A 25,321-nucleotide genomic window follows, 5' to 3' on the forward strand; every position below is an offset into this window, starting at 1 on the left:
ATGGATTTGGAAATAGACAACAAGCTTTCAACTAGTGAAAAGAAAAATGGAGATTTTTTTGTTAACTAAAGTTTTTGAAAGCTGAAAAATTTAACTTTTGAAATGCATTGAAGTGATAAAAATTGAAGTGGGGGACATGTCCAAAAAATAATAAAGAATGAAAAATAAAAAAATTAATAAAATATAATAAAGTCAATAAATCAAAGTCAAAATTTAGTTGGGAAACCCAATAATAAAGCTAATCAAAAATAGTTTTTAGTTAATTGCAAAGCCCCTTAACATTGTTTTGTCACCAATAATTGGGTGCTGGGTGGGAAAAACATTTTAAAGCTGGTGGATGCTTGGTATGTTTTAGCATCCAATCGCACCCAATACTTCAATCAACCATTGAGTATTCCTAAATAAACTGACAAAATTTTTTTTCAACAAATGAATAGCCCAACATTAGGGGAAACTTAATGGGCATCTTACATGTTACACCATGATCATGATAAAAAATATCTTTTTTTTATTTAATACAAACAAAATACATGCAACAGAACAACTAAACCCTACCCAGATGTGAGGCCTCCAACACCATCTGTCATATATGCTATTTATTCATCTGTACCCCAGCAATTTAACCAAAATGTTCAGCCTTAGACATGTAACACACTTGATTAACACCTACATTAATGGATTAGCTTCATACGCAATCATTGCAGAGCGATAATTCAAATTTCAGCAACAAAGGGGATCAAAGTCATCACAACATGACTAGAAAAAACATTTTTTAGCTTGGCTCTCAAAGATCAAAACTTTGGAAGACCTCATGAGCCTTCCCAGCATCTTCTTTACCTGAGCCTCCAAGTCTCAGTCTGAAACTCCACCTTGTCTTAAAGACAGGTGCTCTTTTATTTCCATTGGTCAGGTGCTCCAGAGCCATTCACAATTTCTGGCCTGGAAGTGGGATAGAGTGCCTGGCCCACCTATTCCTTCCAAGACACTTGGGGTCTGGATCCCTATAAAAAGCTGCAAATACACAGCACAACATTTACTTACAGCCTTATCAAGGCCCTTTAATTTTCTTTCCAGGAGAAATAGAAATAGATGATGTCAAATATTCCCTGAACTTGACATCATGCATTTAATTTTACTAGACTACCCTAGACTTCATTAAACAATTGTATAAGGGTCATGTCTTCAGTTTTTTTAAGATCACAGCTAGGTTCTCAAAACTTTGGATTTTTAAATTTTTGGCAATAGAGGTCCCAACATGTCTTGTGGAAAGTGATGGTGAACTAGAGATTCTGAGAGCTGTATAGCAATGATAGGTGTATGTAAATTTAGTGCTTTATGTCCTATGTTTCTGTGTATGGGTATTCTTATCTTGTCTGTATTTTACTTTGTTCACATTTATATTACTCCCTTATTTGTATTGTATTACACTTCTTTGTATGGTACTTTCCGCATATGCTGTCCTGCTTTCCTATGTATGGGGCTCCTTGCCATATACTGTACTGAAAATAAAGTTCTACTAAAGTACTACTGAAAATAAAGTTCCCTGTAATATATAGGGCTCCCTATATTCTTGTTGGCTTTGAGTTTGTAATTTGTCTGCTAAAATAATTTTGACAAAAAGCATCTGCACAGTGTCTAATTCCCTACGGTGCTGCTTTCACTTCTGTACTAGCCTAAGAGTATACAATTTAGAGCATCTTTTCTCAACCTTTCTAACATAGGGAACCCTTGAATAACAATTATTCGGGGAACCCCTGCTATAATTTCTATATCCAAAACTCACAATACATTATGGTCACATTATGGAAGAATGTCACCCTTAAAGATAGCCAAAAAGATAATTGGTGTCAGTTAACTGACCTGAGAGGCCAACATTACTCATTGCTCCAGGAACCCAGAGAAACGTTTAAGGGAAACATATGTTTCTATGGAACCTTGTTTAAGAAACACTAGCTTAGAAGATTAGGTTAGAAGCAACTATTTTTACATTGTATTCAATGTTCTGTTTCATTCATCTGCAGATCAAAGGGATGACCTTGGATTTGTATGTGATGTTCCTATTTCACCCCCTATTAAGCTTTGTTAACCGACCATAATTAACATCTTCTTCACTTAAATATTCTAGCTAATTTTTAAAATATTTTTTATTTTAAAAAACAATATACACTTTTTTTTTATCTTTTTTGCTTTGTTTTTATATTTTGCATAATATTCTGCCAAAGTAGAAAAAAACATTGTCATCACTACAAACAGGGTTTTTTGACATTGTATTTATATTAGCGCCAATTTTTTTTTTTTCAAAACTAACAATAGTCAAACAGAAGAAAATGAATTTATTAGTTTTGCTTGCTTTGTCTTCATGCTGATGGATTAAAAAGAAAACATTCCCTGGGAACCATTTATGTCCTTGTGTTTCAATGGCAGTAATCAAATGTTAGGATTCCTGTTTTATAAATAGAGCCCAATATGACCAAAGAATAACACCATGACACCCTCCTCCACCACCACAAATACACAACGTATTACTTTGTTATAGCAAGTAATGTAATATAAATGCAATTATGGTATCTGTAGGCCCATAGCAAATACATATAAAAATTACCATATTCAAGTTTATAATGGGTAAAGAAGTATAACAGCTGAATCTGTTAAAATATTATAAATTACATTTATTAAAAAAAAGTATAATATTATTTTTAGGTGTATAGAAACATACAGATGATATTTGCCACAACACTTTAGCTTTCCTAAGATCACTGGCATGTGTTTGGCACCTTTGCCTGGTTCAGATCACAGGTACAGGTTTTTGGGCACTGACATAGTAATGAGTGTCAGCAGTAGAAATGCTCTTTGACTGATAATTCTGGCCAGCAACTTTAATTTCCATAATTTCATAACTAGCATTTTTAAGTGTCTTCTCTAGTCCCACCTTTGTTATAGGCAAAGCACTGAACTGTGTGTCACCAACTGAATAGTAGTGGCTAGTGTTGTTGTTCGAAGTCGGGTCGTCCTAAAGTTCGACCCGAACATGGCTGTTCAAATTCGAGTCCACCCAACCCGAATTTTGCTGCATTCGAGGCCGCGAATTTGGCCCTCCAACAATGCCTAGGAACCTGTTGTGGTATGCCTCCTTCTAATGCTGTTACTGCTGCTGCCTTCCCAGTATCCAGCTCTAGATGCCATTTACCAATGCTGTCCCCACACAAACTCAGGGCCCACTGCCTCCTCCTCCACTGCCTGTACTCCATTCTTTAAAATGGTATTACAGACTTCTAGGTGGCATGTACGATGCACTACACCCAGCTCTAGATGCCAGTTACCAATGTGGTTTCTACTCCTGTGAGCCCTATACAACTTGTAACAGAGCTGTGTAGCTGGCTAATTTTTTGACTGAAAGACCCCCCTCAAGGCCCTCTGCCTCTACTCCGAAGCCTGTGTATGGCTTGTAATGGAGTGGGTAAACCTGGTGGCTAATTTTTGGACTGAAGGAACCCATCAGGGCCCTCTTTGCCTCTACTCGTAGGCCTGTATAAAATCTGGCATGTTCCTTGACCGCCCCATAAAATGGCCTTGCCAGCAACATAAAAAAGCCTTCCTGATTTTTTTTTTTTACTTGTACAGTGTTGTGCAGAGCGGGGGGGAGTCTTGACATGTCTTTTTAAATGTATTAATAGGCTGTAGAAGCTCTACAAAGTCCCAAACAACCTAAATTTTTCCCCCAATTACTTTAAGGGTGTTCGAATTCGACGTTCGACGCCAGAATAATATTGGTATATTCGATCGAATAGCTGTCGAATCGAATAGTGAGATATTCCACCAACAATAGTAGTGGCTATTTAACATGCTTAATAGTACTAAGCAACCTCCAGGCTTGATTAGGTTTTTTAAAACACCACAGAAGATTCCATGCCTTTACAACATACTTCAAGACAAAGGCAAGAGATAACACAATCAACAGGATTTTAATGTTAGAGGCGCTAAAGGGTCTTCCTTCAGGACATCACATTTGAGAACCTCTTTCACCTTAATATAGAGCTTCTCTATTTTTTCCTTACAGCTCTCTCTGAAAAAAAAAAGAAATTTCATAATATTTAATGTTAAATTTTAAACTGGTAGGTGCGTTATACTAGCTCTGCTAAAGTTGGCCAAAGGATTTTTGGGGGGCGCAAAGGAAAGAATAAGGGCCTACGATAGATCATCTAACCATAAAGAGTCATACCCGTTTCCTTCCAGTTAGGGCTGAGCAAAGAAAGGGAAGGGAAAGGATAAGAGCCTCAGATAGATCATCTACCTATTGTGTCATACTCATTTTCATTCCAGTTTATACACACATTTCATATATAGAGTCCAGTTGAAAGCCCCAGGTTCCTTCTTTAACTATTTCTGGATTTCAGTGCAGTTTTGCTCCAGGAATTTAGAAATAATTATGTTTTGAACTTCTCACAAGCAGAGAAGAGTTAATAGATGGTTGGACCACTAACAATATCGATTATAATGTCTGCTCCAATTCACCTTATGAGACAAGACAGAATCAGACAAGATTGTAGGGAGATTTTAATTCTGCAACAGCTGCAGAAATACTGTCAAAACTGTAAAGTTAAATTCTAGCTCAAGTTCAAATAATGCATTACAGATTCCAGAGATAATAGACTATAGAGGTGTACATTTTGGGGATAAGGCAGGGGTGGGAGGGTAGCCAAAAGGTAAGGAGGCTACAGACCTTTTGACCTCTTTCTTTCTGGTAAAACACAATTCCAGAAGAGCTTTTATGGATAGATAAGGGGGCACAGTGGTTTGCTGACCCATTTCCTAATCAAACAGCAAAAGATAGCCTAAAGGTAATCAGCTTCTGCTGGATACATTTAACAATGCTTATAGGACTGTTTTAGTATTGTATTGTATATTTTAAATGATGTGCTCTATTCAAGATGTACATAGCAGTGGATATAAAATCCAATATTAAAAATGGTGTAGTAAACAAAAAATGTACTATAATACCCTTCCAGTCGTGACAAAAAGAAAAATGACTACTTACGCTTCATTTGGTATGGCTTGGTGTTACAACTTCATGTTTTAGATTTTACCTGATAAAAATACTTCATGAAGAATTTGTGGTGCAAAATCTGTCCGCTCTGACAGCATTGCTTGTCCTTGGTCGTAATACATCTTGAAGCATCAAACTCATTATTATAGGTCTGCTGCAAAGTAAATAGGTCTTCCATTGTGTATTTTTTTGCATTCAGTTGTGTCATTTTAATTTTGCTAAAAATTAAGTGATTTAAATCTTTAAATAACATTTTAATTGAAAAAACAAACAAACAAATACTAAAACAGACAGTCACATAACGAATACTACAGGTCAATGGGGATCAATTATTGTGGGTTAACCTTCTACAGGTATCTTTAAAAGGTAAGCTTTAAAAGATCACCTTCTAAAATCACAGTTTTAAAATGTCATCTCATGCTGGAAAACAATCACTTCTGTTTGATATAAGCCAGCTCCAGGAAACATTTGATTCCTTCTTCATGGTATAAGAATGCAGTATTAGGTAGGTTTATTCAAAAATCAACTGAAGTACCTGTGGAGATTTGAACAGAAAATTCATCATAAAATTATTCATTTTAAGATCAGATAATCACATAAATTTCATTTATTTTTAAATACTTTATTACTCAGTGAGTCCTGTTCCTGTTTTTCTGCAAATGATTGATTTCATACATATAGCCTGACTACTAGTGTTGGTGTTCCAATTTGGGTTGTCCTTATATTGAACCCAAATATGGCTGTTCGAATTCAGATAGACCCAACCTGAATAACACAGAATTTGACAGCAAAAATAAAAAAAAAATAAAAAGTTAATGTTAATTTAATTAGTGTGTGTTTTTATTTAATTCATTTTTTTATTTTTTACAGGTTTTCCGACAATGACATAATGGCCCTGATTTATGAAAGCTCTCCAGGCTGGGGATAATACACTTTCAGAAGTGAAGCTGGGTGATCCACAAAACATGGAGTGGATTTTTCAAAATTATCTGCTATTTGCTAGCAAATGTTTTGAATCCTGGACCAGATCCATTCCAGGTTTGGTGGATCACCCAGCTTCACTTCTGAAAGTGTATTATCCCCAGCCTGGAGAGCTTTCATAAATCAGGGCCAATGAATCATAATGTCATTTTGGGATCCCCGGACCGTGGGAACTTTGCGGTTACAGCTAATTGGAGGCACATGCTTCGTGATTGGCTGGGGAGAGGAAAAAAAAAATATATAAATATATATATATATATATATATATACATAAGAATAATAAAGAGGACTTGTCACATGAATAATAAAGAGGATCTGTCACATGAGTAATAAAGAGGACCTGTCAGATCATTATTAAAGAGGACCTGTCACATGAATAATAAAGAGGACCTGTCACATGAATGATTCATTTATTATTCATGAATGATTATTTATTATTCATATGACAGGTCCTCTTTATTATTGATGTGACACATCCCTTTTGTATTGATGTAACAGGTCCTCTTTATTATTGATGTAACAGGTCCTCTTTATTATTGATGTGAAGTACAGGGGTATGTGTTAGTAATATGTATTATTATGTATCTTTTTATTATGTATCTTTTTAAATGTATTTGGAGGCTGTAGAAGCTCTACACAGTCTTGAAAAATAACCCACAGTTTTCCCTTATTGACTTCGACATTCGACCACCGGAATAATTTTGGTCTATTTGAGTGAATAGCTGGCGAATCAAATAGTGAGCTATTTGACCAATACTACTCACTACTATTACAGTCAAACCAGCTAAACTATAAAACTACCCTTGTACTGAGGCTCCCCCCACACTGCATAAGTTCAATGCTTCTGCTATCCTGGGGGGAACTGTAAAAAGCAAGTTTACTGCTCTCTTCCCTCACTGCTACTAATTACTACTAAGTTCTTTGAGGCAAAATAAAAGCATTACATATAAAAAAGTACCCTTAGAGTGAGGCTATCCTTCTTGAGTTTTAAATTATTATGTAGAAGTACATTTGTTATGAGCTGAGAACATAAAATACTACTACCACTTTAAAACTTCAATATATTTATAACTAAAACTCCATAAAAAATCTTTTTGTTTCAAGCTGCCATTTTTTGATGTGTCATGAATTTAGTTTACAAGGATTGTTTGCATGTTTTGTACTGCCTTTACCAATATCTTATCCTTCCTGTACATGGTTATCGTCATACCATGTTTCTAGTCAATTTGCTTTCTTGGAAAACTTCTGTAATGATTCAAGTTGTTGGGTTGCTTTCTGCTGCTATGTAGTTTGTCCTGGAAACCTTCTGATCTTTTTTTTTTTATTTCAGCAGGGTTCAAAAATACATACATACATACAAAACAATTTACCAACAAGAAGGGTCAACTACATGGGTCCATGCTCCCACTGTCAGTTTCTCTCCAATTTAGACTCTCTTTGTTTGCTTTGTGATTATCCATATTTGTTGTTCTTATTCTACGTCACCAGAGATGTATGCAGACTGTAAGCTATAGAGCTCTCTGTGATGTCTACCCTGACCTCCCTCTTCTGGCAGTAGACCAGCAGCTTCTCCCTAAATGAGTTCCTGTAATTCAAATATAATTATGTCTATTCTTTTGCTCAGTCCTTGTGTTTTTAGTTAACATTGTCCTATAAATAGAATAAATGGTTATTAGAACCAAAAAAAAGCCTAAGCCATTTAGTTTGAACAACAACTTTTATTTAGGGTTATATGCACATTTCAGGAATTTTTTACCTGTACAAAATGTAACATTGGAAAAAGCACAGAGACTGATGAGTGCCACTATCTTGAATGTGATGTCAGCAGCACCAGCAGACTTAAAGCTGTCACCCAGATAGCGTTCTATTGCAGTATTTCTCCACCTGGGTTCTATCAAACCCTAGGGTTCCTCCAGAGGTTGCTAGGGTTTCCATGATCTTTGCTTGACTGACCTCTCTTGTAATGATAAAATCATAGTGTCATTGCCAGGGTTACTTGGAGCCAGCATGACACCGAAGCACTTTTTAGCTATCTGAAAGGGTGGCATTCTTTCCATTGACCATTGACTGAGGAAACATGTATGTTGATATTAACATTCTTTATAAAAAGAGCCCTAAGAAATGGAAGATATTTTTGTAATTTAGATCTTCTGATACTGGTTCATTTAAATGTAAAATATTCAAGCTGTCACCACAGCTGACACCATTACGCCTACCTACAGCTTCATAATTTATAACTTGGCACAGTTATAAATATTTGATGGTTTTTGATCATCAAAAGCCCCTCTGAAGATATTAGGTTAGAATCCTAATCTGCTGTCCTCATCCTGTTGGTCGTAGTTAGCATTGACACAAATCTCTTGTATCTTCTAAGTAAAAAATTTAGGATATGCATTCAAAACAGACTTACAGGTTGGGGGAGTAGCAGCCAGGATAGAGGGGATCACATTCAGGATGTCGGAATGCAATGTAGTGGGTTCAAATATGATGGCCTATAGAGGAAGAAAGCTTATCACATCAAATGAGATGTTTTGGCAAAATTTATATGGCATTTATTGTAGAATAGAGAAAACATAAAAAAATGACATTACTGAATAAAAAGCTACAACAAACGTTTTACAATATTAGGTTGTCAACTAATACGTACAGTCATATTTATTATTATTATTATTATTAATAATAATAAATAGTATTTATATAGCGCCAACATATTATGCTGTGCTATACGTTAAATAGGAAGTCCTCCATTGGTTTGTTAACCACCACGTCACAATATAATTAACATATAGGAGCATCCAGAATGCAAAGACACAAACATCTACATCCTCAGTAAAAGGCTTCAAAGGGACCAAGATGGAAGACACTAGAGCTGCTTTATACTAACAATTTAGATAGAGGAATAAGCATATGGCTGTTAAATAGACAAAACTAAACCAATGGGTGTTTGGGTAGAAGGGCAATTATCTTTTTTAGTAGTAGTAGAATCCATTAGTACAATCAGTATTGATGATGTTACCAAAATGTATATTTCATTTCATTGGGGCCATTAATTGGCTTGGCTGTATTGGAAAAACATATACAATAAACGCTGGTTTCCCAAACAAAAATAAGGGCACAGTGCAGTAAATCGTTACTAGAGGACAATTCACCCTTCTGTAACACATGATTGTTATGTAAGTACTCCAAATTCTACATTTTATTGCAGTTTAAAGTGCCCAGTTTAGTACTAGGATAGAGGGGATCACAGTTAAGATGTAGAGTACTAAAAAGTCAGCATACTTAATTGGCTCCTAATTCTGCCCCTCACAGTCTAAGTTTGGAGATTGTCATTGTATTGGGGAAAACAAAATGCTGAAATAAAGCCAAATTAAAGTATTTATCCTGGTTCCACTTAACATACATATCATACATATATTTTTAAATAAATACATAACTGCATGTTTTGATTTTGTGTACAACTGCATTAAAGTTCAGTGTTATCTGATTATCTGATTATTATATTACTGATCATCATATATTTTTTTTTACTCATCTAATGTTAGCAGGCATCAAGAGCTTTAAAGTTCGACTGGATATGAAAATGTTGAGGGATGATACATTTTATATAGAGTGGAATTCAAGTGCCTAACAAATCATTTTCTTCTTTAAATAACAGTACAGCACTGTACAAAATAAAATACACAAATTATAGAAGACTGAATGATACTCTAATGATCTAAAAGTTAAGTACTATTCAGAAATGTGAATAGGTAATGTGTAATAGGTGATAATTGGAGAACTTATTCTGGCAGAGAAATGGTGTCACAGGCAGCCCAGTTCAGGATTCTCATAAGTGGCTGGTGGGTTTATGCTCAAAGGAAAGGGTCTGCAGGCAGTGAGGGGTCCTGCTTCCATGAATATCTGTGAGAGACACTCTAAACAGGCCAGACCAGAAGTTAATGACTGTAGCTGAAAAGCAGGACATTATTTTGTGGCTATATCAAGCTAAAACAAACCTCTGCATACTCACTATTTTAATAATCTTCTGGTCAGAAATTGTACACAAAGTAAAGGCAAAGCAAACGTTATATGACCATAGTGTTTGTTAGATTGGGCCTGATTTGTTAAGGTTCTCAAAGACTAAAGAAGATAGAATATTGTGAGTGAACCTGGGTGGTCTAGAAAACTTGGAATGGGTTCCTTAAAATCATTTGCTATTAGTTGTTTTCAATCCTGGATTAGATACATTCCTGGTTTGCCGGGTCACTATGATAGTCTATCTTCTCCAGACTTGGAGAACTCTAATAAATGAGATCCATTGTGTCCCATTATTCATTCCTATCATCTCACTGCTCCATATAAACCTACAAATTGTCACTATAATCTTTGGTGATGTCAGAGGGACAGCTGGCTACTACTGGCCACAATTTTGTTTTTATGTTAATTTTGTTTTTAATGGTAATTGTGAAGCTCCCTGACATATTATTGTGAACTAATTTACTGGTGGATGGGGGTGCCTTTAGGGACATAGCCCAAATTGAATAAACAACCTATGTATGGGGTAATTTTTGCCAGAATATCACAAAGTAAACCTTACCTATTAAGGTATAGTATACCTTATAGTAGCCCTCAGAAATACAGACACAACAAAGTAGAAAAATTGTCTCTTTTTGTTTATTAACTAATATTCCACCTGAGCTCCATCATTCTCTTCAACCAATTCAGCAAGGGGGCAGTTTTCACTTTAAATCCGATTTGCAAATTGTACAGCCAGCAGAGAGCAGCTAATGTACAATATATAAGTTGAAACCAAAGTTTTATATTAGAAGCCACATAGCTACATAAACTGAAAAAGAATTCCATGTAAGTTAAGGTCTCATCCCAATCTTTGACCCATCAGCCACTGTATACATATTATGCATAGCTCCCTACAATCTTTGTCATCACAGTTTTCTGCACAGGTTGGGTACTGTTTCGGCTACCTAGATCATATAATTTTCTGTTTCCTGCCTTACCCATTGATCAGTGCTTGATGATTGACATTAGTTAAAAACATCCATCAAAAACCGGAACTGGCCCTGCTCCACGTCTTCACCATGTCCAGAAAAAAATATAGGGCATCCCTCACCTGTCACATATTAAATGCTGCGAAGAGCTGTATCCCTGTTATGTGGAAACAACCGGGGCCCCCTACTATTAAATGGTGGCTAAATAAAGTGAATGATATTAGAGCTATGGAAGATCGCTTAGCATCTGACAAACTGTCAAAAGTCAAAAATACTCATACATGGTTCTATTGGGAACAATTTATTTGGTCTGCATAATATATTGTTTGTCAAAACACTAACCATACGTTTTTATTTTTCAGTTTCCTGTAATGTTTGATATTTGGTATTCAGATACTGTGTATGCTCTATGCAGATTAATGCCCTCCCCTCTCTTTTTCTTGCAAATGTATTTTTTGGAAAGTGTTGACCTCCGGGAGGCAGGTATTTCATTTATCTATGTTGTATAGGTTTTGACTAACTGGCAGTCATCTGTATAATTTGTTATTTAATATGTTTGTATTGTATATTGTTGTTTTTTTTGGAAGCAACTTTAAAAATAAAGTTTAAAAAAAGATCCATCAATACAATGACACCTCTGGTGGATTCTATTTTAGGTTAACCCTCAGAGAATGAACAATTATATTAGATGGTGAAAATAGATAGTGAAAATATAAAATATGCATAAACCATGTAAGTAAAGTTTTTTTATTGGGAAACTATAGGTTATTAAAGTTAGGCACAAGCAGCAAACATGAAAGTTTTTATACTGTCTCTCAATTCTGAAGGGAAGCTTATTTTTTCAACGTAAAACACCTGCCCACCACCCCCATTGACTGTCAGGGTTTGCTTTGCCTGCCTCTGCTGGTGCTTTTTATGTCTCTTTTTACCACTTTTAGATGTTGGGAGGTATGTATTGTGAACAAACACACATTGGGCCTGATTTATGAAAGCTTTCCAAAACTGAAGATATACTTTCATCAGTAAACCTGGGTGATGCAGCAAACCTGAAATGGATTTGGTCCAGGATTGAAAACATTTGCTAGCAAATTATTTTTTGTGGAAATCCATTCCATGTTTTCTGGATCACCCAGATTCACTGTTGAAAGTGTATCCTCTCCAACTTTGGAGAGCTTTGATAAATCAGGCCCATTATGTCTGTTACACATAAACATTAACTGTTTTTCATGTAAAAACAAACACCTGGATGCAAAATAACATGTATACTTGTGTGTATACTCTGATTCCCAATACACAGAAACAAATTTCAGTGATAACTACATTTAAATACAGACTTAATAGTCATCCTAAAGTACAGATCACAAATATAGCTGATGTAATTCTGACAATCAAAACAACTTGATTTACCTTTTCCCCATGCTGATCTGTCCTCCAGGAAAAAGCTTTATTTTATAAAGTGTAGTTGAACTTCTACGGGGACAGGAAATCAAATGCTCTATAAATACTTATTATATATTATATTATCTAAGTAGGATGGACTTTATTTAGTACAAAATGTTAACTTTGCTCAGTACAAAATGTTAACTTTGCTCAGTACAAAATGTAGACACCATTCCCAGATAAGAGTCTAGTTAAATATTTGGAGTAAAAAAAGCTGTGTGTCCTCTACTCTAGCAGGTTAGCACTCTGGCTTTTATAGGGCTGGGTCCCAGGTTCAAATCTCACCCAGGACGCTATCTGCATGGAGTTTAGAGCCCCCCCCCCCCTCTTTGCGTGGGTTTTCTCCAGATATTCCAGTTTCCTTCCACATCCCTTCCTTCACAAAAAAAACTTGCAGTTAGGTTAATTGGCTTCTTCCCGAAATTGATATTAGACTGCAATAATGACATCTGACTATGCTAAGGACATTGGATTCTGGGCCCCTTGTGGGACAGCTAGTGACATGATCATGGACTTTGTAAAGTGCTGCATAATATCTAATGATACATGTTATATTGTGTATAATTTGTTTTCAACAAGAAATGGAAAAGAAATTGAAATGGCAACGGACTCTAAACTTAAGAGAAATGGTAGCTAACAAAATGATAATAGTGCTAAAGAAAACAGTTAGTACACTAAAGGTACTGGCCATGCTCTTCACTGAGAAGTGAATGTAGTAAATTAACTAAAGGAACAGAGACTGTCCACGTAGAATAGTAAATACTACCTGTAGAAGGTGTATGTTTCCAAAGACTGTCCATTTAGCTTAATATACTGCAATGGTCCAATCAGGATGCAACCAAACATCCATTCATTTTTACTTACGATAATTTGATTTTGAAAGTGAGCACAGCTTCATCCTTTTTTTAAAGCTGTGAGAAATGTCTATTGCTTAAAATCAAACTCAACGTCTATCTATTTCAATGTTTTTCCCTCTTAAATTTTTAGCTTTGACCTATTGTTAATTGATTGTTTGAATGTTTGCTAAAGAAAAGTTTGTATTTTTGCTTTACTTAGAAAAAAAATAATAACAGTGTTTTTTATTGTTGATAAAGTTTATTTGTTCGAATTATACAAACGATATTGAATGTACTGAGCTAAAAATTCCCATAGCATAATTTATCTGTTTATTTCTTACAAAAAGATTGGGTTGGGATGTCGCAGAAGAGTTATTAGAACTCTTCATAGTTTGTCTTACGTATAATTAGGGATACACATTTATTTATTTAGCATCATCAAAGCATGGCAGAGAGAATTATTAATATGCTCATGAACAGTTTAAAGTTTTAGATACAAAGGGCCTCTTTATTATTCTAAGTCCCAAAACATCAAAATATATATATATAATAAAAACCTAACCAGGACAGTGACATATTTCAATGTGGAAACATTAGCTACAGTTGTACAAAGGGAAAGTCACAGATCAATTGTGTTAACTGTACTGCAATGAACTAGTTAGAGCTGCTGAGAAGGAAATGTATTGAAATGTGTCCACACCAGTTGACGTATTGCCTGTGCCAAAAGGTTTTGTTCATTTTGAGTAGGAACTTTATTCCTATAGAAGTATATAGGAATTCAAAAGTATCATAAAGAGAGTGAAATGCAAGTCCAGAGGTCACTCTAGTTTCTCTCAGGTAATTCTGAATGATCTCAGAAGCATATCAAACTGATGTCAAAGTCAAATACCTGATCTCTCCTTCCCTCTTTTTATTGGGTGCAGTTATAAAAAAAACTTGTTTATTTTCATAGCTATCCAGCAGAATAATCTCAGGGTGCCGCTCCATTTCCCCCCCCCCCTCCCCTCTGCATAGAACAGAATGGTGCTATATGTACAGCACTCGTTCATGCATCGTGCAGTGCATAGTTGTTAGAAAGGATCGTGAAAGATCCTTTCCAACAACTATTATTTCACGTATGTATGAGGCTTTACGCTCTATTTCAGTTGATTGCTGTGCTGCCTGACAGATCTGATAGACCAGATTAATAGCCAACTAAGCACACAACAGGCTGACAATGCTCCTTCTAACTGTAAGGCAGTGAATGGGCTTTGTAGAGATCAACAGGAAGTGCTGTTACTGGAAGAAAACTGGAACATATCTACAAAAAACTATGATGCCTAAAAAAATGTATACAGCAAGGGGATAATGTCAAACATATTAAAAAAGAGATAGAAGTTTTGCATGCACAAAATCCCAAACTCATACAGCTGTGCTGTAGCTATGTACCTATTCCGGGACATGTCATGCCTTTTAATTATGCTAACAGGTTGGCAGAATATATCTCTTTATTTCTAAGCTATAGATAAAAGGGCCTTAAAACAGTGAACTAGTTATACAAATGCCATTCACAACCTGATAGATGTAATAAACTTGGGATGGGATAATAAATAGGATGACTGTTATCCTCAGTTATTACAGTAATGAAAAACATAACAAATTTCCTTTTGACAATGTTTTTTCAATGTTTCTATGGGTTATGATGTTTAACAGTAACCAACAGTACTAGATAGGACCTGGACGAATGAACTTCTTTGTTCATTTGACTAACATGGACATATAGCTGTCAAGATCAGTGGGATTATTATAAATATGATAAAAAACAGTATTTATATAGCGCCAACATACTATGCAGCGTTGCACAATAAATTGGGATAGCAAATGGCAGACAATTACAAATACATTGATACAGGACGAGATGACCCTGTCCTATCCTATGTGAAATATCTCCAGAGATTGATCTCTGCCCTTTGATCGAGCTGCATATTACAACACCACTTGGCTTACATTTTCTTGATTTTAGTAAGCGTAACACTTTGCTGGCTGTGACCAGAAAAGTTTAACAATATCTTTGTACTATTATTATTGGAATAAATGAGGATCTTTTTTTAATTGTCAATAGTAAAATGTAACTAGCTATTTACCTAGTTTGAAATTGTCAATATAGGAAGCAAAAATGGAAATTACTGATTAGTACCTCTGTGCTAATACTTTCTAAGTAGTTGGATTTATGCACTAGGTTTACGGGCATGGACATAGTAAAAGCCATCATAATCACTAATGTCTACCCTTGGTTTATCAGTACATGGAATGACTTTAAGTTTCACTATTTCATAGCCAGCCTCTTTAACTGCTGTCTCCAATTCTTCCTTAGAAATTGACAGAGAGGAGAAACGCTTTTTACCAACATAATAGTATGTACAGTTAAGTACATTCTGAATTATTATGTGACCCCCTGGTTTAAGAAACACCTTAAGATTCCTCAAAGCATTGGTGAAGGATTCCACATCTTTGCAGGGAGCTTCTAAGCAGAGACAACTTATCAGGCAATCAGCTTGTGGCATCTCCACCGACTCAAAAGGGTTCTTCTTCAGAGCATCACATTTCACTACTTTTGTCACGGTTCTTCTCAGCTTTTCTTCCTTCTTCTTACAACTTTCACTGTCACTAAAAAGTAAACAGTAGATTGTTTTTACCTAGTTTTAGATAGCAAACACTTAAAATATTCTGTATTTAGTTCCATTCTGAGGTAAGGAAAGAAAAAGAGTACCAGGAACCAAGAAAGAACGCTGTGTCATGTGGCATTCTCTATCTGTGCTACAATGGGGAAGGTACTCTATCTTTCATACCTGGTATCTATCTGCCTCCTTCTGTGTACAAAGTAAATATTTAATGTTTTAATATATTTATGGTATAATACATATAGTATACATAAAATACAAAGAAAGTCTGCTGTTAAACAGGCACATTATACTATTCATACTTGTCCTTTATTTATAACACACCTTTTACCTTCCAGCTCACACACATATTTGACAATTGGAGTCCAGTCAAATGCATTGGGATCCTTCCTCAGCCATTTCTCTAGCTGTTCTCGGTTTTGCTGAAGAAAGTCAGAAGTGATGATGTTGTTGAAAGCTTCACAGGCAGAGAGAAGGTGGTAAATTGAGGGTCCTGCTCCAAAGTCAATCAGTATGTCTCCTTTAACTCCACCTCAGGAACAAGAAAATAAACAATGTTTCATTTTAGAAGAATATTTGATATATTACATGTATTTGTAAAATATCCTAGGCATTTTTTTTAACAACTTAGAGGATGGCTAAATACCTGGGTCTGTGTGTGTGTGTGTGTGTGTGTGTGGAGGTGGGGGGGGGGGGGGGGGGGGGCTGTTAATGATATATGTGGTGGGCATTCCATTAGTACTTATTAGTACTTATATTAGAGTAAATATTGTATAAGCTAAAAACAATATGTAACATAGTGGAGCCTTAATTTCATGCTGGCCAGAATGTAGTTGTGGAGACATTGAGCGCTGAATCAGACTGCTTGACCCTGGTTTTGCATTCCAACAGACATGTATAGGGTACTGGGTACATGTTTTTTTTTTGGGAAGGTAATAAATATTTGAAACACTTCCTTCCATTTTTCTTCTCTGAGAAGTTGTGTTCCCTCTGTTCTCATTATGGTACTGTAATAAGTTCATTCTAGGATACCTTTGTAGTGATGCCCACTTCCGTTTTCTTTCTAAAAAGAATCCACCCAGAAGGTATTGTGCTTGGGACCCTTTAAACATGTATGTGGGATTAGGACAATCATTATGTGGTCCATAATTGGCTAAAGGGCAAGATCTATTGAATGGCAGTAACAAAAGAAAAAGAAGAGGTATATGCCCGCTCCACTACCCCCCACCTATGTGTCACTTAAAGAGGAAGAATCTTCCCCCACAGTGATGTCATACCAAAGCCTGCTTACTCTCCCATCACAAGTCTGAGCCTGCAATTCCCTCTTGCTTGTGCATCCCCCCCCCCAGCTGGGTCCCTATCCAAAGCTGCGGACCACCAAAGAATCAATTGCAAAATACGAGTGGGCACACGTGCCTATTCTGTAAAGAAAAAAGGGCATTCCCACCCATGCCCGCCCCACTAGACCCCTGCTTGGGCACACAAGGGTGGGCAGGACAATGTGCGGTACCAAATCAGAAAGCAGAGGATAGTCAGGGTTGAGGCAGGCAGCAGACAAGCGTAGCCAGAAACAAAGCCAGGAGTCAAGTACCAGGAATCCGGAAGGTAGACTCAAGTGACATGGGGAACATACAAGGAAACAACAGACTGGACAACAAGGGGTTAACACAGGAGCAGGACTGGGAAAGCACTCTTTTAATGGACTAATGTAGAGGAAATGCTCAGCAGAGCTAGGGGTTTCAGCACTAGTGGAGGATACACGCCGCGAAAGTGCTGTGTCTGATCAAGCTTAATTGCCAAGAGCGATAAAGAAGCTATTCCTCTGACAGGCTGGCAGGAGGGACAACACTGATAAAACTTGGAAGAGCAGGGGTGCCCAGGATCAGAACTGCCCACCATGAGCAGGTGGGAGGAACTGGTATTTAAGCAAGGTAAGTGTGACACAACACCTGTTGCCACAAAAACCATTGGTGGGAAATCAGATATAGCTATGGGCCACATGATCTGTAGTTACATGGCTGCAAGGAAGTTTATATTTTTATAAAGGGTAATGCCATATCTTTCTTGTTGGTGACTGTTAAGGCTAGGAGGACATACTGGATTAGAATGTACCAAAATCATTGTGTCAAAATGTGCAATGTACTGGAAAGCCAAATTTGCATAAATGGTTTTGCTGTATATCATAAAAACTCAATTACTACATCATTTAGCACATCAGAGTAATTTATCACATACTGAGATAATAAATAAGTAATTTGTTTACCTGAGGTAAAAATTTCATGAAGATTCTGCAATACAAAATTAAGCCAATCTCCAGTCATAGTTCCTTCTTTAGGGTGATAATATGTCTTGAAGTAATCTACAGGGTTAAACTCTTCAATGTAGGTTTGTGATGGTGTGTATGAAGTCTCCATGCTGATCTACTATCCAGGAGAGTCAAGGTGGCTTGATTCTATTAATTGAAATGGTCTACACTTGAAACAGATAAAAAAGTAGTTGGAGATTAGGAAGACTTTATTCGGCATGAAATGTAAAATCAGGCCAAACATCATTCTCAGTTAAAATATTGCCACTAATTAAACATTCAGAGAAAAAATGTGAACTGTGAGTCTCCCCCGTGATAGTGTGGAGAAAAAAAATGTCAATATTACACAAGTAACAGAAGACAAATTAGTATATATAATGTATATATATATATTAGTTCTTTATAAATATATATTGATATATAGTTAAATCATCTATACCACAGCAATTTAATCAAAACATTCACCTTTAGCTGTGTAATTCATTATTAATATATTAACTAATTATTATTATATTCATCATCATCATTATCATTAATATTATTATTACCATTAGGTATGTAATTATCTAAGATTAACACCAAGCCTAGAATTCATTACACAAAACTAACTCAGGGGAGTAATTAGAACAGAACAATTTTACAAATTTTAAAGTTAACTGCTTTTGAGAAAGGAATCTTGCTGAAAGGAAGTTCGAAGACTGCCTTGCAAGAGGTGAGTGCAAAGTGTGACGTCCTCCTTTGACTGGGAACAGAATCGTAGGAGGGCCTGTCCTCAGCTTTATGACCCAACATGACATAGGTACTCTGGATTTTCGCTCCTTATCACTTTGTCTCCTCCCCATGAAATCTACTTCTGGACCATTTTCCCCCCTTTCTTCCTTCCTTTTAAGAATAGACAAAACTCACCATTCTCTGGGAAAATAGCCTCTTGGGCTACTTTATTTTACCCAATAACCTCATGTGATAATCAATATTTAAATACTGTCGTTTTTTTTTTCTAATAGAAAATTATAACCATACAAAGAACTATCTAAATATTAACAACAATACAACAATAAATAAAACCAATAAACAATACTAACTTTGCTATTTACTCAACATATACATACCAAATGTTTAAACATTTACACACAATAATATAAACAATTTGCTGAGTATTTTTAACCTTTTTTGTAAACAATTTTCTTATATGCATAACCATAACAATCCCAAGAAGACTCCAGTCCCAAAAAACACTGCCAATCTCTGGTTGCAGGTCCTAGACAGCACCGCCTACCCAACTTTCAGCCGTTGTGAAGTCTGCACCAACTAAAACTGTTCTCCACCATTCCAGAAAAGAGGCCATTTCTTGCAGCATATACCTTTTACATGATGAAATGTCACACTTAAGATGACTCTCCCACCTTCTTTTTCAGTCCCAAAGATGCCCCCCGTGGACCTCAAATGCCCCAGCAAGTGAGCAATCACCTTTCACTTAAAAGCTCTCCCACACCTGAAGGGCCAGTTGAATCCTCCCCTGGATGCCAAGACACCACATATCCATGTCAATCGAGTTCAGGTGTACTCCATCACCTCTCAAATACTGTCATGTCTCCACCTCCAACTCCTGATGACAAATAACCAGATCCCCATTCTGCAGCACATAGTGGCCCACCTCCTTGTTAACTTTTTTTTTGTGCCTTATTCAGGCATTCTATTGATTGTGCTATGCCATTGGGTGCAGGCCATGATCTTAGACCACGTAATGGTGATATCCAGGAAAGCTGTACTCGGCCTCAAAAAATCCCATTTTGTGTCTTAAAACAATTCGCTGGAAGGTCTCCTACCCAGATCATTACCCCTAACATGCAAAGTCAGCACATTGGGAGATTGATTTCATCTCACAAATTTATCAACTTCAGGCACCACCATGTTCCACATTATTCTGGGCACTCTGATCCATCAGACCAGGCCAACCTCCCTGGACGGACCTAGTTGCCTTCCATTAGGGTGGACATCAGCTCTCCCAGTACACATACAAGTGCCCCAAAATCCATATAAGGCACCTTGACCTGTCCGTACCATAAACAACACAGTTCACACCAAACCGGAACACTCATTCCAAAACGACCCCTGACAGCAAGACCACCCCCCAACCGCCCTTTTCTCCAACCCCTGCTAAAAGACCAGTGTAATACACCAAATCCCAGTGCACATAACTCTGGAACCTGTCGGACTCCCATCGCCCAACGCACCTGATCACCTGTCGTCTAATTACCATTGAGCATCTTCCATGGAATAGGGTGAAAAACCTTCCCCCTGGAACCCTGCCACTGCCAAACATTTTTTAAAAACTACCCCAAACTCATACCTGCAAGGCCCACACTAGGCAAACCATTGCTCCCTCCATGCCCACCAATTCAATACGGCAACCTTTTCCCTCTTGGTCTGTCTTGGATCTGGAAGTCCACAACAGTACCCTTGCATTTTGAACTTTCATGTCCCCCACTAACAACCCCCTCCTAACCAATTCCCCCACCCGCAAAGCCCAAATGTAAAAGCTGCCCGAAACAAAACTTCCTCATACTCAGAAGAGTTCACCTCACCCAAGATTGCTAACAACCATTCTAGAACCACCACCATCACTGGGCACCGCATATCTACCACCTTCCTACACCTCTTGTATCCCCGTATTGCCTGCTGAACCAAAAAATATTTTGTGAAATCTGCCAGCCCTCCCTGTTTAAAGAAAAAGGCCAATCCTGCCATACAACAAACCTTCCCACAGTATTGACAAAAATACTGCCAGTCCCTTCATCCCCCACTAAAAGAACTCAATGCACCCTGACTAATTGAACACCAGATCAAACCCGCCATGGTTCCAGCACAAGACTCCACTGGACCTTCCAATAAGGCTACTCAAGATTCTCCGCCGCCAGTGCCAGTTCCAGAATATGTCCCAATGCATCAGCTATCACCACATTCAACTGGTTAACTGTACCTCTCCCAAATTATCACAGTAAAATCTGACTTTTTTTGCTTGCAACAGCCCTCTATACAGCTCAACTGCCACCCACCATAAAGGGAAACATTTCCAAGAGGACTAGGTTGTCCAGCAAACCTGACTCCTTCCAGACCTTGGGCAGAGCCTCTGTATTCCACTGGCCCTGGCAATTCACTCCAAAAAGCAACAAAAATAGGCAAATCCAGGGTTTTCCCTCGCAAGGGATCAATGTCTTTTACAGCATGACACAAAAAACACCAAATTTAGCCTCCTGGAACTGGTCTACCGGACCTAAACTATGGGCGACCTACTGCCAGCTCACAGGCTTCACACATCATTTCTTCCTGAGCCACACCTGGCCTCAGGCTGCAACTCCCCCTGTTTCAAAGGCAGGTACATTTCTGTCAATGCCAGGTGCCCCAAATCCATTTTCAATCTCTTTCCTAGAAAAGGCATGGCTCACCCATCCCCTCCAGGACACTGGGTCTGGATCCCAAATAAAGTGCAGCAGTTCTGCTGCAATACAAATATGCCTGGCCCTATGCAAGGCACTTAAATTCCTTTTTCCAGGGGCAGATGATGCCAAATACCCTGCAAATTTGGCATCGCATTTTTCAACTTGCTACATTACATTTTTAGCAATAAAAGTTGCAACATGTACATCAATGCTTGGGGCTATAGTTCATCAACTGCAGACAATGTGTTGTGTACTGCACTTGTACATATAGTGGACCTTTTCTATAATTATTCTCCTATAATAACAACAGCTTACAATATATTAGCTTGGAGAAAAGAATGCCTCTTACATTGCTGGCTAGTGGGAAAAATCTTACCTTGGTACACAACGAGAAAATAATTGTTGTCACTTAAAAGGGCACAAATTACTTATTGCTCAGGGAACCGTCTTTGAAGGAACACTGGTTGAGAAACACTGCTTAGAAGTGCTGGTTAAAAACAATTGTTGCATTTTATTCATTTTTGTGTTTTATTCATCTTCAAAGGAATAACCTTTGCATTTGTATGTATGTATGGTAAAGCAAGTAACCCTACCAAGATTAAAATTGTTCCTATTTAACCCCCAACATTTATTAACCAGCTCCAATTAACCTCCTATTCCCCTAGATATTCTACATTATTTTAAAAATATTTTTATTTTTCAAATACAATGTAGACATTTTTTTAACATTGTAATTTGTTTTATTTGTGTTTTGCATAAAGCATAAGAATCTGCCATATTAGGAAAAACAATTTCATTTGACAATAACTTTCCAATGTTTTGTGCAGAAATTTTAATTTTTAGGAAAAATAATTATGGAAAATATAGGAAAACAATGTAAATGTTATCTAAAACAAAATTAATTTTAACAATGGTTAAAGCAGAAGAAAATGTATTAGTTTTGCTATGTCTCAGTGTCTATGGATTGCAAAGAAAATACAACAGTTTTCCAAGTCAATATCGCCAAAGCATAAAACCATCACACTCCCTCCAAAAATATACAACATATTACTTTGTTACCCTAACTAATGTAATCATTGCTATATTCAAGAATGGGTATGAAAGAACAAGACCTTAACCAATGTATTATCCATCTTGCTTTTTTAATCATTTGTAAAAACGTGTTACACAAATATTTAAATGTGTAGTTTTAGGTGCATAAAAACCTACTGGTATTGTTTTCCACCATGCTTCATCTTTCCTGAGAACACTGGGTTGTGTTTAAATTTTTTGCCTGGTTCAGATTGCAGTTACACAGGTTTTCGGGCTCTGACATAGTAATAAGTGTCAGCAGTAAAAATGTCTACCTTTGACTGATAATTCTGATCAGCAACTTTAATTTCCATAGTTTCATAACCAGCATCTTTAAGTGCCTTCTCTAGTCCCTCCCTAGTTACAGGTAAAGCACTGAACCGTTGGTCACCAACTGAATAGTAATGTCTATTTAACTTGCTTAATAGTAATAGGCAACCTCCAGGCTTGATTAGGCTCTTTAAATGTTTTAGAACATCACAAAAGGATTCCATGTCATTACAACATGCTTCCAGACAAAGACAAGAGATAACACAATCCACAGGATTTAATGTTAAAGGCTCAAAAGGGTTTTCCTTCAGGACATCACATCTGAGAACCTCTTTCACCTTATTGCGGAGCTTCTCTGCTTTTTCCTCACAGGTCGCTCTGAAAAACAAGAATTACATTTCATAATACTTAATGCCAAAGAAATATTTGAAACTGGTTGGTACTGTATGCTAAGTCTGCTGAATTTGGCCAAAGCTTTTTGGGGGGAGCAAAGGAAAGAAAAAGGGCCTACGATAGATCATCTAACCTTAAAGAGTCATACCCGTTTCCTTCCAGTTTACACACACGTTCAATATATGAAGTCCAATCGAATGCACCAGGTTCCTTCTTTAACCATTTCTGGATTTCTGCAAGGTTTTGCTCCAAAAAATCAGAAATAATTATGTTCTTGAACTTCTCACAAGCAGAGAGGAGTTGATAGATGGTTGGACCACTACCGATATCCATTATGGTGTCTCCTCCAATTCCTCCTTATGAGACAAGAGAGAATCAGCTTCTAGCTTCAGCAAAACATGACAAAACAATATTAGGTCACAAACAATTATGAAGTGCGGTTGAAAGGAAGGGTGTGTGAACAATACTTTCTTGCAATGTTCTCTACTTTTTTTTATAAAGGGGCTTACAAAGTCTGAGAGTCTAAATAATGTATGACAGATTCCAGAAATAATTGACTGTGGCGGTTACATTTTGGGTATAAGGAGCTCTCCAGTTGGTGAGTGCCTGGTTTTTACCAAAAAGTAAGGGAGCTACAGGCCTTTTCCCCATTCCTTTTTAGAAAAAACAAATTCCAGAGCACCTTTTACGGACAGGAGTGGGTGGGGGGTGCACACATACTTGCTGCTCCATTTGATATCCAGGTAGGTCCAATGACACTTTTTAAGGGTTTGGTTTAAATACTGGGGGGGCTTTTTTAAAAAAAAGCTTGTGCAATAAAAACAATTATAAACACTAATACAGTCATTTCCAAACACCCGTACAAAGTTTTTTTTTTTTAATGAAAATGCCTCTAGAGATGTGCCCCATTGAGTATATACACAGCAGTTATAAACCTGATCCTATAATAAAAATGGTGTAGTCCTATATTTTTCATGAACTGCAGATAAACAAACGCAGATTCATGATAGATTTAAATACATGGAATATAATGCAAAAAACATTATAAAAAGATTGAGAGAATGTTAAGCTGTTCACTATTTTGCATAAGGGTTTATACTTGTTAAATGTGTTGTTATTTCCATTATGTTTAAAGCTTTTATTTCTGTTTTTTGTATGTTGAGTTATGTAATATCTATATTAAAAAAGTCCCCAATAAATTACAAAAAGAAAAAATTGTGGTAGTAAACACAAAATGTATTATAACAACTTTGCAATGGGGACAAAGAGAATAATTAACACCTATACTTCATTTGTAATGGCTTAGTACTACAACCAACCTAAACTTAAACAACTTCTCCAGCCTTTGTTTTACAATGCCCATTATTATTTTGTTATTGTATTGTATATTTTTAAATGATGTGCCCCATTGAGAAAATAAACAGCAGACTGATCCTTAAAAAATTGGATTAGTAAAAAGAAAATGTAACACCTTGCCATTGGGGACAAAGAAAACAATTAACATCTTTACGTTGTTGGTAATGGCTTGGAGACACAACTTTATGTTTTATATTTTACCTGCTGAAAATACTTCATGAAGGGTTTGTAGTGCGAAATCTGTCCACTCTGACAGCATTGCTTGTTCTTGATCATAATACATCTTTAAGTACTCTACAGAATCAAATTCATCAATATAAGTCTGCTGTGAGGTAAATGAGTCTTCCATTGTGCCTTCCTTGGGGTTAATTTTATTTTTCTGAAAAAAAAGAAAGCTTAGTGATTTAAACCTCTAAATACAATTTTAATTGAAAAACAGACATAAAAGCTAAACATAAAGTAGATTACAAGGCAAGTTTAGGCTTAGATTCTTTCAAGGTGACCTAGACAGAAGACCTGACTACTACTTCCAGGTATCTA

At 36.7% G+C, this 25,321-nt stretch overlaps 3 protein-coding genes across 5 annotated transcripts in view; all 3 read right to left on the reverse strand.

Annotated features, from left to right (window-relative positions):
* The window catches only part of PCSK7 (proprotein convertase subtilisin/kexin type 7), a 501,704-nt gene that overhangs the window by 349,393 nt on the left and 126,990 nt on the right, over nucleotides 1-25,321 (reverse strand). The gene's annotated exons all lie outside the window — the stretch shown is intronic.
* On the reverse strand, nucleotides 161-18,447 carry LOC140341288 (nicotinamide N-methyltransferase-like). Of its 3 annotated transcripts, XM_072426910.1 has the most exons (6): nucleotides 18,210-18,447; nucleotides 16,271-16,478; nucleotides 12,418-15,932; nucleotides 8,436-8,517; nucleotides 5,430-5,579; nucleotides 161-5,262 (listed from the first exon to the last, which is right to left on the reverse strand). In XM_072426910.1, the coding sequence occupies exons 1-3, from the start codon at nucleotides 18,358-18,360 to the stop codon at nucleotides 15,494-15,496; spliced, it is 798 nt and encodes a 265-aa protein (XP_072283011.1). In that variant the 5' UTR covers nucleotides 18,361-18,447; the 3' UTR covers nucleotides 161-5,262; nucleotides 5,430-5,579; nucleotides 8,436-8,517; nucleotides 12,418-15,493. The 3 variants fall into 3 exon arrangements, with proteins under 3 accessions (XP_072283011.1, XP_072283012.1, XP_072283014.1); XM_072426911.1 differs by lacking the exon at nucleotides 161-5,262 and having other exon boundaries at nucleotides 5,284-5,579; XM_072426913.1 differs by lacking the exons at nucleotides 161-5,262; nucleotides 5,430-5,579 and adding an exon at nucleotides 7,730-7,982.
* On the reverse strand, nucleotides 22,888-25,129 carry LOC140341297 (nicotinamide N-methyltransferase-like). The gene is made up of 3 exons (XM_072426930.1): nucleotides 24,983-25,129; nucleotides 23,574-23,781; nucleotides 22,888-23,410 (listed from the first exon to the last, which is right to left on the reverse strand). Exons 1-3 carry the CDS (start codon nucleotides 25,062-25,064, stop codon nucleotides 22,981-22,983), a joined length of 720 nt encoding a protein of 239 aa, XP_072283031.1. The 5' UTR covers nucleotides 25,065-25,129; the 3' UTR covers nucleotides 22,888-22,980.

Source organism: Pyxicephalus adspersus, chromosome 11 (genome assembly GCF_032062135.1).
Source record: "Pyxicephalus adspersus chromosome 11, UCB_Pads_2.0, whole genome shotgun sequence".
In the NCBI taxonomy this organism is placed as follows: Eukaryota; Metazoa; Chordata; class Amphibia; order Anura; family Pyxicephalidae; genus Pyxicephalus; species Pyxicephalus adspersus.